Consider the following 13,630-nt stretch of genomic DNA (forward strand, 5'->3'; position numbering starts at 1 on the left):
CAGATCTTTGTCCCTTCCTGCCCCCCCCCCAAATTGAAGTGAAATGATCCAGTACCAGGGCTGCAGCCCTCCTCATCAGAGCCATCCTCACAGTCATCAAACATGTTGCATCGAAGTGTGGCAGAGAGACAACGCCCATTCCGACAGAGAAATTGGGCTTTCTTGTCCTTACAGTGTGGGGACTGGGCTGTGGGGGGTTCTGTGAGGTGGGAATCAGAGAGGGAAGGGTTCAGGAACTCAACCAATGGCAGAGCTCACTCTCAGTCTCACTCTTGGGGTTCAGTTGCTACAACCCTTCCTGCCAGCCTTCCAAAGCCCTCCCTTCTCTTCTGCCAGCCACAAGCCCTTTCAGCCTCAGAATCTGACTCTTATTTCTCAGTCTAGAACCCCTGTTCTCCAATCCCACCATGGTCTACCTGCCTCTCCCAGAATCCTTTCTTGCAATCTGCCCCCAAACTGTCTTCCGGCTTTTCCATTACAATCCCACCCTCCCTATTATTTCCCATTTCCTTCTGCTCCCATGGGATCACCTAGGTTTCCCAGCACTCTTATCCCTCTCTTTTCCTTCCATCCAATTCTCATGAAATCCGTTTCTCTCTTAAGCTTTCCCTTGTACCACAATCCTATCTCTCCCTGCTCCCCAAGGAGCAGTGGAAAAAATGCTAGGTTTGAGTCAGAGAACCTGAGGGTGAATCTAAGCTCTGTTATTTATTATCTGGGTGACTTTGGGCAAATCACTTTTTGGGTCTGAGTTCTCTCTTCTGTAAAATGGGGTGGGGAATTGGAGTAGATGACCTTAAAGTCTCTTTAAACTCCAAATATGTGATCCTGAGATCTACTCTTTCTCAAATCCTGTCCCTCTTTGTCTCTACCCTCCCTGTGATAACTTTTCTCCCACTTTCCTCACTTTCCACATAAGCTGTGGCCTAACTCCCCTGACTACGATTCTATCTCTCCACTGTTTTCTCCACTTTTTTCTCTCTTCTGATAGTCTATTCTTGCTCTGCTGCGTCATCCACCCTGCTTCATCTACATAGTCCCATAATACAGTAGCCTTTCCTTTCTCCCTTCCTCCACATTCCTCTTTTTCTACTTAGCCAACTCATCTTATACTATCCTAGGCCTAACCCAACCAGAAAGAGCTTTCCCCAGAAGCCCTCTCACCACAGTCCTCCTCGTCAGACCCATCTCCACAGTTGTCTGTCCCGTCGCACTGACGTCCAATCCACAGACATACCCGGTTGTTCTTACAGCGGAATGGTCTGTTGGGGGGGCACTGGAAGCGGACTGGGTGTAGAAACAGAAACAGGGTAAGAAGGCACTGCAGGTGGGTGGCCATCAGAGGGAACCAGGGGACCCCCACCTAACCTCATGAAGGGGATTCCCAATAATCTGCCCACCAGTCCACCATATTGGGAAAACACCATCCTGCTTCTCCCCCTCCCTTCTTTCCCAATCTTGGTGGGTTTCCCATGCTTAGTCTCACCACACTCCTCTGGGTTCTCATCTGAGTTATCACCACAGTCATCCTCCCCATCACACTTCCAGGCCAGTGGTTTGCATAGGGTGTTGTTACACTGAAATTCATCCAGGGGGCAGGTCCGTACTTTGGGTTTGGGTGACAAAGAAAAAAAAAAGATATAGGACATAGGATTAGAATGTTTGTTGTTGGTATTTGTTTGCTTATTTTCTTTTTTTAAGAAATAGCCAAGACCTTATGGTCATAAGATCATAACACCTGAGAAAGAGTTGGGAGGCACCTCAGGAGCCATTGAGCTCAATCCAAGATCCAACCCTAGACCTTTTGCAGGTGAGGAAGAGGGGAAAGACAGTTTGGCTAGCCTGGAAAGGCTTAGATTTTAAAACAGATCTTAAAAGCATGGGTAGATTATTCATCTCATACAGGCAAGGGACAGAAGGTAAAGAAGAATGAGTGGTATGGACTAAGGATGCCCTATGTGTTGTCCAGGGAGATAGAAGATGGGGTTTCCTGGAGGCCAGATGCTGGAATGGAGTACTACATAAGAAGAGAGCTTTGATACTAGTCCAGCTTCTTGGAAGGGCTTGGTCTTAGTTCCAGAGAGCAAATCAAGAAGCAATAGGTTTCCCAGAGGCCAGTTAAGTCAGCAAGCACTTCTGAATATTCAAGAATTTTCTCAAATCTGAATGGGCTGGGGCAGCTTGGTGATGCAGTAGATAAAGTACCAGTTCCGGAGCCAGGAGGACCTGAGTTCAAATTTGGCCTTAGACAATAATTACCTAGCTGTGTGGCCTTGGGCAAGTCACTTAACCCTTACTGCTTTGCAAAAACCAAAAAAGAATTGAATGGGCTGCTTCCAGAGCTAGTGGTCTCCTTAGAGGTCTTCAAGATAAGCTGGATGCCCATTTGCCAGGTAAGGGGGATTCTTTGGTAGAGTACAGGTTGAACTAACTGCTCAAAGAAATACCTCCTAATTTTAAGTTCTATGCTACCTCGAGCCTGAGTTATGAACTTGGGGGCCATTAAGAACTAATTCGCCTCTGATACCATCTAACCCAATTCCTTCATTTTTCAAGCGAAGGAAACTCCAAGCCCTAGGATGATAAATGTCCTGTCCATAGTCCCACAGCTAGTAAGCATTTCAGTCAGGATTTGAACCCAGGTACCCTGGCTCTAGACATGATGCTTTTTCTGTTGAATCAGATGAAAATCTGGAGCCTACACAAGAGGGACTGATCATGTACAGGCTGTGAGGAAGAGAACTCAGACTGAGACTGTAGTCTGTGACAGCGATGAACTTGGACTAGGCAGAATGGAGGAAAATGAGCAGTTTCCCAGCAAAGCTGATCCAGGTTTTTACAAGCCTGTTCACGCTGTGTGGAAAGCAGTGGGTTGATAGGAATGAAGCCAGTTAATTAAGCCTGTCAATAACCTTCACCCCCGTAAGGAAGTGTAACTATGCACCCTGTTGACTTGACTTGCATTTCTGGAGGAGGAGAAGGACCGGGGGTGGGTGAAGATTGAAGCCCCAGGCTTAGCCTTCAAAGCAGAAAGGTCCTCCCTCTGCCTGCCTTTGGAGGTGGAAGGAAGGCGGAGAGAGGAGTCAGCAAAGCTGGAGGAGGATATGGAAATATTTTGCCCTAGTCTACACTATTGAGGACAGAGCTACACTGGGGGTAAGAAGATGGGATCAGGGGATGGACACAGTAGAGTCTCTGGGAGGGCTGTGAAGCCAGAGCGTGCCCTTGGCCAACCCGGCTGCTCACCACCAGTGCTGCAGGCCTCCTCATCACTCCCATCCATACAGTCAGCATCTGCATCACAGCGCCAGCGTAGGGGGATACAGTGACCACTCTTGCACTGGAACTGATCCATGTCACAACGAGGGGTGCAGTCTTTCTGTGGGGTGTGGGTGGCAAGAATGGGGATAAGTGGCCTGGTGGTCAAGGCCCTGGATGGGTCAGTGACCCTGGGTGCTATCTGTACTGGCTCTCAGACAGCACCCCTCCTTGGTCCCTGCCTCAGGCCCCCTCCTTAAGTCCCCAAGTAATGTGGTGGGCTGCTCTTCCATTCCTGCCCCACCTCATCAGAGCCGTCGGCACAGTCATGATCTCCATCACATTTCCACCGTCCTGCGATGCAGCGGCCATTGGCACAGGAGAATTCACTCTCAGAGCAAGGCCGTGGGGCTGAAAAAGAAAAGACACCAAGGGGATAGGCCTAAGAATTCACTGGGAAGTCATGTAGGCCCTAGCAAATGCAAGATGGGGGTGACCTCACAATCCTTTCTGCATCTATGCCCCAAACCCAGGCTATCTTGGCTAAGAATCCAGTTGGCACATGGCTATGTCTACCTGACTGTTCTCTAGAGAATAGCTCTTGGTAAAGAGGTGGCCCTCCCTTAAACTCTCTCTTCCAGGGAGAGAGATGTGGAAGGCACATTTAATTGCCCACCCCTTCCCTCAAAGGATAGATTGTGGAATTAGGGAAGGAGTCACAAAGACAAGCCATGGGGACTGGAGGGATGGGTGAAAAGACAGCACAGGGGAGAGGAGAAGTAAGGAGGGCTCTTGGGGTATAGGTGGGAAGGTATCTGGGAACATGGGGGTGTTAGAGACACCTACCTCTGCAACCCCAAGAGGACAGTGTGAAAATGGAGAGAAACATGAGATGAGGTGAAATGGTACAAACTGAAGTACACGACATGGAGCTGGGGGGGAGGTAAGAGGCAGGGTGGGCAGGAGACCCCTGGCCCCAGAGGTAGATGACAGCCCTGGCACAAGCTGGTTGGGCAGTGTAGGGGTACTGGAATGGGGAGGTTTGCAGTGAGTAGGTGGGCAGGCTCTAGTGTCATGGGTTCCTGGGGGGGGTGGGGGGACAGGGGGCACATACTGCAGTTCTCCTCATCCGAGTTGTCGCCACAGTCATTATCATAGTCACACTGCCAGCGGCCTGGGACACAGCGGTTGTTCTTACAGCGGAACTGATAAGGCTCACAGGTCCTCTCATCTGCCAGGGGTGGGGTAAGATAGGGGAGCAGGTCAGACAGAGAAGGGAAGGTCATCTAGCTAATATTGATATGACTTCTAACATTGACAAATTACTGGCCTTAGGTTATCTCAGTTGAGTAGGTCACTTATAGGAGTACAAGGTCTCAGCCATGGGGAGTTCAGGTGGTTATTTATCAGGGAATGGGGGTGGGGTGGATATAGGAGAGTCAGAATTCAGAGCTTATGGAGAGGTCCTCCATGGGGGAAGAAGATCCATGTATGGAGCAATACTGTACTGAGAGGTAAACTGGCAGGAACATTTTACTAAGAGGACATCATGCTAAGGTCAGAGGGAGTATTATGCTCCCTTTATGAGGGAGATAAGATTAGGGAAGGAACAATATCAGAGGGAGAAAGGGGTAGGATAGACCCCTGCCTGGCCTGAAGCCTGAAACTTCATGGGAAGTGGAGCAGTTAAAAGTTTGACTCAGGGGAATTATTACTGAATGGTAGAGTCAGTCTTCAGCCTTAACAAATGAATGATGCCCACCCCTTCTTCCTTTTCAGAGACAGCCCTTTCCTCCCATCTCCCTTCCCCCACACTTCTCCTCCCAGGCTGCATCCCTTTTTCTTCCTATCTAAGTCCACCCTACCATCCCTGCAAGCCTAGCTCACCACACTCTTCTTTGGGCTCATCAGAACCATCTCCACAGTCATCCTCTCCATCACATTTCCATCGAGCAGGGATGCAGCGTCCAGAGTCCTTACAGCGGAATTCGTCCACCCCACAGGTCATCTGGGCTGCAGGTTGGGGAAGAGAAAAATGGTAAAAATCATTAGCTTGAGACCACTCTTCTCTAAGACAGGTGCCAGGAGACAGAGAAGAACCTGGTCAGTTGGGTTTGGGGAAAATTGGGGAAGTGGACCCTTGGAGGTGGGTCCAACCCTGAGTGTTGACACACTCAAGGGATTTTGGGGGATCACTTACTGCAATTAGCAGGTTCATCGCTGCCATCCACACAGTCATTGTCACGGTCACAGACCCAGACCCGGGGGATGCAACGCTTTGTGATGGCACACTGGAATTGGTTGGGGGCACACGTCACTTCCGCTGGGGATGAGGGAAAGACAGGGAAGTGAGATAGAGTCTAATCCTCTATAACACATTTCATAAGCATGCTAACTCCCTTCTTCTGCCTTAGTTCCCAACTTGATGGTGCCTGGTATCTTTAGCTTCATGCCCAGTAGCTAGCTCCTTTGGCCCCAACCCACCCACCACCTTACCTTCATCATTTGAGGGCTCAGGAAAAAAGGGATTTTGCCAAGAGCTTTAAAAATATTTATAAACTATTACATCTTACATCTGAGATTTTTGAATTTTTTTCCAAAGATATGTTCTTTCTCATTATAAACCTACTTGACTTCACAGACTCATAAACGTAAAGTGTCTGACACTGCTGCTGTTGATTAATTACATTAATCTGCCTGTTTTACTATTTTATTTGATACATATCAATTATAGATGACTATTGTTCCACTGCTTCTCACTGTATATGCTGACTGTTGAGTGATTAGTTGATGGCTATCAGTTTCTTAAACATAATTTTTATATTAGAACTACTTGACAAAATGGGGGCTGACATGTTTAATAATGGTTGTAGAGTTGAGGGGTATAAAATCATCCAGAACTCTTTTGATTTGGGGAGATCTTGAGTGTAGGAATAAGAACATTATGAGAGTGCTAAAATGAAGTGAAAAAGAATTGGGGAAAATATAAAGTGATAATTAGCAGGATAACACTGGGAGTGTTTTGTGAATTATTATATCTCATTGACCACTCAAAAATTTCTGACAGTCAACAGAGGCTAGTCACTTGAAATAGACCTCTAAATCATTCCCTGAGGAGGAGTTTATTAAAAAGTTGGGAGATTGTACAAAGTGAGAATGATGGCCAAAAGAAAATCCTAGAGATGTGGGTAAGCCAGAGAAAAGATGCTACAACTCATGATAATGTCAAGTATAGTTTTACTAAACCTCAAAAAGTCCATATCTCAATGTTTGGAATACTCTGTCCTGGAAAAGAAAGAAATGAAGTTTGAACTGAGAATTTATTAAAGAATACCTAAAAATCCAGCAGGCATTTATTTGAGCTAGTCAAAATGCATAGGTGAGTGGGAATTATCAGTGGACTAGCTTTCGAATTTGTGAGGTTTTTCAGGGTGGAAAGACATGAAACAATATCCCTTGAGTGGCACTGTGGGCCTAAACTAAGATTGGCATCATATTTGCTAGTGTCATTCAGCACAAAGAGGAATGGCCTTCCCGATCTCTGATTTGAGTAGAAAAACATGATTAGAATGATCCAAGTGAGATCAATGAGGATGATCTGCGATATCAGCTAACAAATGCTATATTAGAGAATAAATGTTTGACTTATGAGTAGTTAATAGAAAAAAATTAGAATATTTGAGCAAATGACTAAGTGCACTGAGTAGCCTAATTCAATCAGAAGGGGAGGGGGAATTCCTTGTATTTTCCTTGTGAGATGGGGGGAGGGAGGGGATGCTCAGTTGATTTAGTCACAGGATGTAATCACAGATGATAATGTGTTACAGTGGCGTCTATACTGTGTTATTCCTTTGTCAAGGATGAATATCTCTCTAGTCAGAAGGGAGCAATATCATCCAAAGACAAGGTACCTTCCTGTGTGACCCTCAAAAGACACAATCCAGACAGTCTGGCAGAAGGTAGCAGTAGGGAAGAATGGAGCCCTTCACCTCTCCAAGAGGGAGGAGGGTACTGCGTCTTCTCCCCTCCGATTGGTCAGGGGTCTAGGCAGCAGCAATGCTGCTTGCTTAGTTAGAGGCGGCCCATCCAGTAGTAGGAGAGTCAATATAAGAGAATTCAAGGCACAGCTGAGGGAGCAGAGACACACACCCCAGACAGAGAGGCAGTCGCTTGAGACCAGAAATGACTTTAAGGACACTAACCTCTGACAGCAGGAAAAAAAGAGAGAGTTATGAGAGTTATGAACTCAAGAGAGAATTAACCCCAGCAACCGAGTGCCGAGCCACAGAGACAGCACTGCAGAGAGAAAAGAGAACAAGGTCTTGCAGTAAATTGTGCATTGTCTAAGCCACATGCGTCCCCTACATTGTCTCTCGTGGCTATTATATTTTAAGTTTATGCTCACTACCCCCACAAATGAGGTGTGTATCTGTGGCAAAGTGAGGCCTCGGTTTATGGTATTTGTGTGTGGGGAAGAGAAGGGGATGGTTTTAACTGTTATTCTTATTATGCCATTTTAGTAGACGTCCTAGCTTTGAGATAATTGTGTCTAGTGGCTGACTATTAATGGAAAGCCCATTGAATGGCCTTATGTACTATAGTTTTCGGATTGTTAGTGTCAGATACTGTCAGAATTTGAGGGAAGCAGTGTCCCTTTGGGTCCCCAACCCTTGAATGAGAATACAAGTTGGGAGGCAGGCCAGAAGGAATGTTTCATAGGAAAATTCAGTTTTCAACAACTGCAAAACATCTTCTCATGTGAGTGCTAATACATATAGGAAAAATACAATGACAATTTTCTTTTTAGGTTTTTTTTTTTGCAAGGCAAACGGGGTTAAGTGGCTTGCCTAAGGCCACACAGCTAGGTAATTATTAAGTGTCTGAGGTCAGATTTGAACTCAGGTACTCCTGACTCCAGGGCCGGTGCTTTATCCACTGCACCACCTAGCTGCCTCACCATATAGGAAAAATAAAAGCAAAGAACATATTTAAAGGTGGGAGAACAGATGAAATCATCCTATTTGTCAATCCAAAAGATCAAGAGAACAGAAACTGCAAAAGCAAGAGAGATGGGAGATGACCATCAGCACGTACAAACAGGGAAGTGGTGTTATCTGTGGTGTCAGCTGTGGTCTGGTGGGACACATCATCGATGAATGTACCCAAAAGAATTCAAGTTGGTATTGGAGAGGCTGAATTCAATGAAACAGCACCTAGAAATGAAGCCATTCAGGGCCAGTGAATGCAGCTCATCCTAGACATTGAATCAGTAAGTAACCATAACTTATATATCACACTCAATCCAAATAGACTACTATGATAAAAAAGAGCCAGAGTAACAGAACAATTTTCTGTTACATATGTAGACTAGATGGCCAGAAATACTTCCAAAGCACTTGAAAAGGATTCCTCATCTGGTTCAGAGAAAGTGGGTACTCAAGGAAAGAGCACTGACAACCAGTTGGTAATGAGCCCCAAATCTGGGACCAAGAATTGAAGCAAGATGAACAAGTTTGAGGGAAAAGTTTAGGAGTTATGGGAATCCTGGGGAGATGAGAAATTTGAAAGAGAATTTGAACAGAGTTTATAACCAGACAGAAAAGTGAGTTTTTTTGGCCAAAGAAGAAATTGTTCAGGGAGGTATAGGGCAGAAACATACCCTTGTACAAGAAAGCAAGATCTCCATAAAGTAAACATAAAGTAATAGCCAGAACCTGAAACAAACTGATGCTGTTGACTGTTTTTAAAAAAGGCACCAAATGGAAGGAGGAAATGTTCAAACAGCTAAAGCCCAGTTTCCTTCCCAGTCATCCCAGTGAGCTGTTGTGAGCAAAGTGGATGATGACTAAAGAAACAAGGACTGAAGAGGAATCCAGTTGGGACAAAAGGGGGAGTGTGGAACTGGGAGGTAGTACCTTTCTGGACCAACATCTCCTTTGTAGAGATTGCTAGAAAAAAGCCATAAATTTTAGAAATACTGCTAGTCAGACTCTGCTAATTGCTAGTAGACAGAGAAAGATCTAGAATTGTCCAACCCATAGCTAGACTAAGTGATGATGTCGCAAAAGTGGTTCCTCATATAGTCAGATGAAGTTCATTGCTGAACTACATAGAAGGTTGAATTTTACTTTTTGATGTGTCTTGGAAGCATTAGGCATATAATGTTAGGCATAAACTTTTTATTGTGAAAGTTGGATTGTTTTTCTCCATATATACTTGATGATGTGTTGGTGTATTATGTTCTGCACATACATGCACATATATATTAGACACTTGGCATGTCAAATATTGTTTTCCCTATGATATTTTTATTGTGTATAATATTAATTATTATTATTTATTACCCTGACATTTAAGGCTTTCCACAATCTCGTTCTAACTGACCTTTCCAGACTAATTTCATTCTATTCCACCCACTCTCTGTTGTAGCCAGACTAGATCATGAGCTGTTTCTTCATTCTCATCCTGCCTTCTGCCTTCTACTTCTGAAATCTCATGCAGGCAGATGCCTGGAATCCACTCCCTCCTCACTGTCGCCAGTTGAAATTCTTCTCTTTCTTGAAAGTCCAGTTCAGTGCTATTTCTTTTTTTGAGATGACCCCTAACAGCATCCTTCCTTCCCCATGAAAGGGATCTCTCTCCCTCCTCTTATTTATTTATTATTTATTACCGAGTCCCCTCTTTTACCCTGATCACATTCCATCCTGCACAATATTTCTTTGTGTATGTTTCATTCCTGACTCTTCATTATACCATCTTCCCCTCGAGAGCAGTCGTTGTGCCCTAATCCTCTTATGTCTTCTGGATCTTGCCACATAGTTGATGCTTAATAATTGATTGCTCAATTGAATCGAATTGAATTATGTTGCTCAATGAATAAAGTGACTTAAGATCTCTCAAATGAATATTGCATGTATTTCAACTTCTCCCAAAACATTTCAAAGCATTTTCCCCAGTGGTTTTAAATGTCTGGAAATTCTTTCATATTCTCTCTCTCTCTCTCTCTCTCTCTCTCTCTCTCTCTCTCTCTCTCTCTCTCTCTCTCTCTCTGAGACACACACACACATCTGTCTCTCTGTTATTCTCTATCTGTCTCTGTATCCCCTGTTTTTCTCTATTTCTCTATGTCTTTCTCTCTGTCCCTGTCTCTCTTTTTACCCTCCTCAATCTGGCCTCCCCAATGACCAGTCACTCACGACAGTCCCGCTCGTCCTCGCCGTCTCCACAGTTGTCCTGTCCATTACAGCGGAAGATGCCGGGGATGCAGCGATTGGTGTTAGTGCATTTGAACTGGCTGGGCAGACAAACATGAATGTCTGCAGGGGAACATAAGGCCATGGGAAAGTAGGGTCAAGAAAGAGTCCCATAGAGGCAAGAGATAAAAAGAGAAGGGCCAACACTATGGCAGGAAGTATGGAAAGGCCTCCCAGTGATCAAATGGGGAAAACAGAATTCCAGCCTTAGCAGCAGTATGATCTTGGATAAGTCATTTAATTTCTTTGAGCCATGGGTCCTTATCTAGAAACTATTAATCATAATACCTATAGAACTTTGTGGGGGTCAAAGGAGATAATTCTAGAAAGCACTTTGTATTTCAAGCATATATAAATTCCAGCTACTAAGGAGGAGAATAGGAGCTCCTCCTGGGAAAGAAAAAGTTATGGGGGAATGGAGCACTAAATTGAAGTGTTTTGAAGGAGAAAATTTTAAAAAAGAAACTCAAAGTCCTCCATTCCTTTTCCCTAGAAGAGATCACAGAGATTGGCATGTTGAGTGAGCTGGAGTAGGAAGGAGCCCACTCTCTCCTTCCCTTAGGTGCACAGAGAATCTGTGGGTCCCTCTTTGTGGGTCAGGACAGAGGACACTGGTCAGTTCCCTTACCGCAATTAGCCTCATCACTGTTGTCCTGACAGTCATTGTCCCCATCACATATGAAGGCTGGATTTGTGCAGATACCAGTTGAGCACTGAAATTGCCCTGGTCGACACTTGAACTCGGCTATCAAGAAAAAAGCAGTTCATTAAGTATACATCATGGATACTGTCTTTCTTCCCTCCCACCAGAACACACCAGAGCTTGCCTCTCATCCCACCTCCCCAAGGTTTCTTCAAAACCCCAGAATCTCCAATTCCCCCAGTGGCTACCTCATTGCCCAGTATACTGAAAGACTGTCCCCATCTCAGCCTTCCCCTGTCACTTACGACAATCGTGAGGCTCATCAGAGTGGTCACCACAGTCATCCTCTGTGTCACATTTCCACCAGAAGGGGATGCACTTATCATTCTTACACACAAACTAGGGTTTGGGGAAATAAGAGTTTTGGTAGGAGTGCATAAGCTCAAAGTTCCTTTTGGGGGACATTTCTTTTGGGGGAGATAGGGATAGAAATATGGGGAGGCCAAGTACAGCTAAGGGGATATCTATAGGAAGAGCTCTGAAATTATTCATGGGGAGGCAGGGTTTGGGAGTAGAATAGATTATAGAGGTATAAGTATAGGTTACAGGGAGGTCAGTGTGTGTGTATCTCTAGGTGATGAGTTTGGTATATGGGTGATGAGTATGGATAGCATCCCTCACCTGACTGGCTGTACAGTTGGACACACATGTACGCCCATCACCTCCCAGATAGAAGTTGGTGGGACAGGCACATTTGTGGCCCCCACCAGGAGAAAGTAGACACAAGTTGCTGCAGCCACCGTTGTTCACCTTGCATGGGTGATTAGGGACTGTAAGGAAGCAGAGGGGATATGAAAAATCAAAGGATAGTCAGTCTCATGTCTTAGAGCTTTGTTTCTTCCCAGATTCCTAGACAAACTCTTGAACTGTTCCATATATGCCCAGCCACCCCCTCTACAGTGACTAAATATTTTGTAACCTAGCAGTTCTTATAGTATGATCTATGGACATTTGGGGCATCCCAAGGTCTTTTTAGGGGGCTTATAAGGTCAAAAATTTTTTTTATGAAAACTAAGACATTATTAAACTGCAGTTTCCCCCTAACCCTCTTCCAAGTACATATTGTGTGAGATCAGATTTTCTTTATATACTTCAAACAAAAAAAACATATTGCCACAGATTGAATGCAAGAGCAGATATGAGAATCCAGCTCACTTTTAGTAAATCAGGCATTAAAAAGATATGCAAAAATAAAACCATGTCATTCTTCTCATTACTTTTTGTTTTTCAAAATAGTAATTTTTTTGTAAAATACTATTTTAATGGGTTTATTAATATTTTCTTTAAATGAATAAATACTTTAAAAATTTATTAGTTTTAATTTATAATGTGGTAACAGATGGTAACAGATCTAATCTCCATTAAGATAAAGCTCTCTGAGATTTTCAATAATTTTTAAGAGTATAAAGGGGTCCTGAGACTAACAAGTCTGAAAACAGCTGCCCTAACTCTATCCCTGCTCTCACTCTAATTTCCTGCTTTTCCTATTCCCACCTCCACGCACCCTTAGCCCTAATTCTAACTCTACTCTTCTTTGAAAACCTTAATCCCAACCTTAGTACCAGTCTAAAAGCTCAGAAATTAAATATTCTCCTTTCTCAAAACTGAGTTTGGGGATTCTAACCTACAGTGAACTTTACTAAATGGCAAAAAAAAAAAAAAAAAAAAATAACAAGAGTTGACATTTATTCAGTATTTAAAGATTTGCAAAGAACTGTACATATATTTTATCGTTTGGCATTTCCAACAACACTGTGGGATAGGGGTTATATTATCTCTAATTCACAAATGAGGAAATTTAGACTTAGTGATTTTAAAGTAATAGCCTATGATCAGAGAGGGCAGCTAAGAGTGTGGGACCTGGAGTCAGGAAGACCCAAGTTCAAATCCAGCCTCAGACATTTACTAGCTGTGTGACCCCAGGAAAGTCACTTCAACCTATCTGCCTCAGTTTTCTCATTGGTAAAATGAGCAGGAGAAGGGAATGGTCAACCACTCCAGTATCTTTGCTAAGAAAACTTCAAATGGTGTCTCAAAAAATTGTACAACATGAAATAACTAAACAACAACGATCAGAGATCAGGGCTTAAAAGTCCAAGGTTCTTTTCATTGTTTTACATTGCCTTTCCATACCATGACTACAGTCAATCAATCTTCCTTCTACTTCTGATCCCAACTGGCCATCTTGTAAAACCTGTTGTCACAGGTCCTGGGAAAGATCTCAGCACTTCTTTTTTTTAGGTTTCTTTTTTTTTGGCAAGGCAATGGGGTTAAGTGGCTTGCCCAAAGCCACACAGCTAGGTAATTATTAAGTGTTTGAGGTTGGATTTGAACTCAGGTATTCCTGACTCCAGGGCCGGTGCTCTATCCACTGAGCCACCTAGCTGCCCCCTGTCAGCACTTCTAAAAGATGTTG

The 13,630-nt window shown here is 44.1% G+C and overlaps 1 protein-coding gene across 1 annotated transcript in view; it reads right to left on the reverse strand.

The window, feature by feature from the left end:
- Nucleotides 1-13,630, reverse strand: part of LRP1 (LDL receptor related protein 1) — a 113,342-nt gene that overhangs the window by 11,959 nt on the left and 87,753 nt on the right. Inside the window, exons 62-73 of the mRNA XM_074226327.1 lie at nt 11,836-11,984; nt 11,460-11,553; nt 11,140-11,256; nt 10,455-10,574; nt 5,459-5,581; nt 5,146-5,271; nt 4,373-4,489; nt 3,563-3,669; nt 3,247-3,379; nt 1,487-1,606; nt 1,165-1,287; nt 56-199 (exon numbers count right to left, since the gene is read on the reverse strand). Coding sequence (XP_074082428.1) covers nt 56-199; nt 1,165-1,287; nt 1,487-1,606; nt 3,247-3,379; nt 3,563-3,669; nt 4,373-4,489; nt 5,146-5,271; nt 5,459-5,581; nt 10,455-10,574; nt 11,140-11,256; nt 11,460-11,553; nt 11,836-11,984 — 1,473 coding nt within the window. The remainder of the gene's footprint in view (nt 1-55; nt 200-1,164; nt 1,288-1,486; nt 1,607-3,246; nt 3,380-3,562; nt 3,670-4,372; nt 4,490-5,145; nt 5,272-5,458; nt 5,582-10,454; nt 10,575-11,139; nt 11,257-11,459; nt 11,554-11,835; nt 11,985-13,630) is intronic.

The sequence above is a fragment of the Macrotis lagotis genome, chromosome 2 (assembly GCF_037893015.1).
Source record: "Macrotis lagotis isolate mMagLag1 chromosome 2, bilby.v1.9.chrom.fasta, whole genome shotgun sequence".
NCBI classification, from domain to species: domain Eukaryota; kingdom Metazoa; phylum Chordata; class Mammalia; order Peramelemorphia; family Peramelidae; genus Macrotis; species Macrotis lagotis.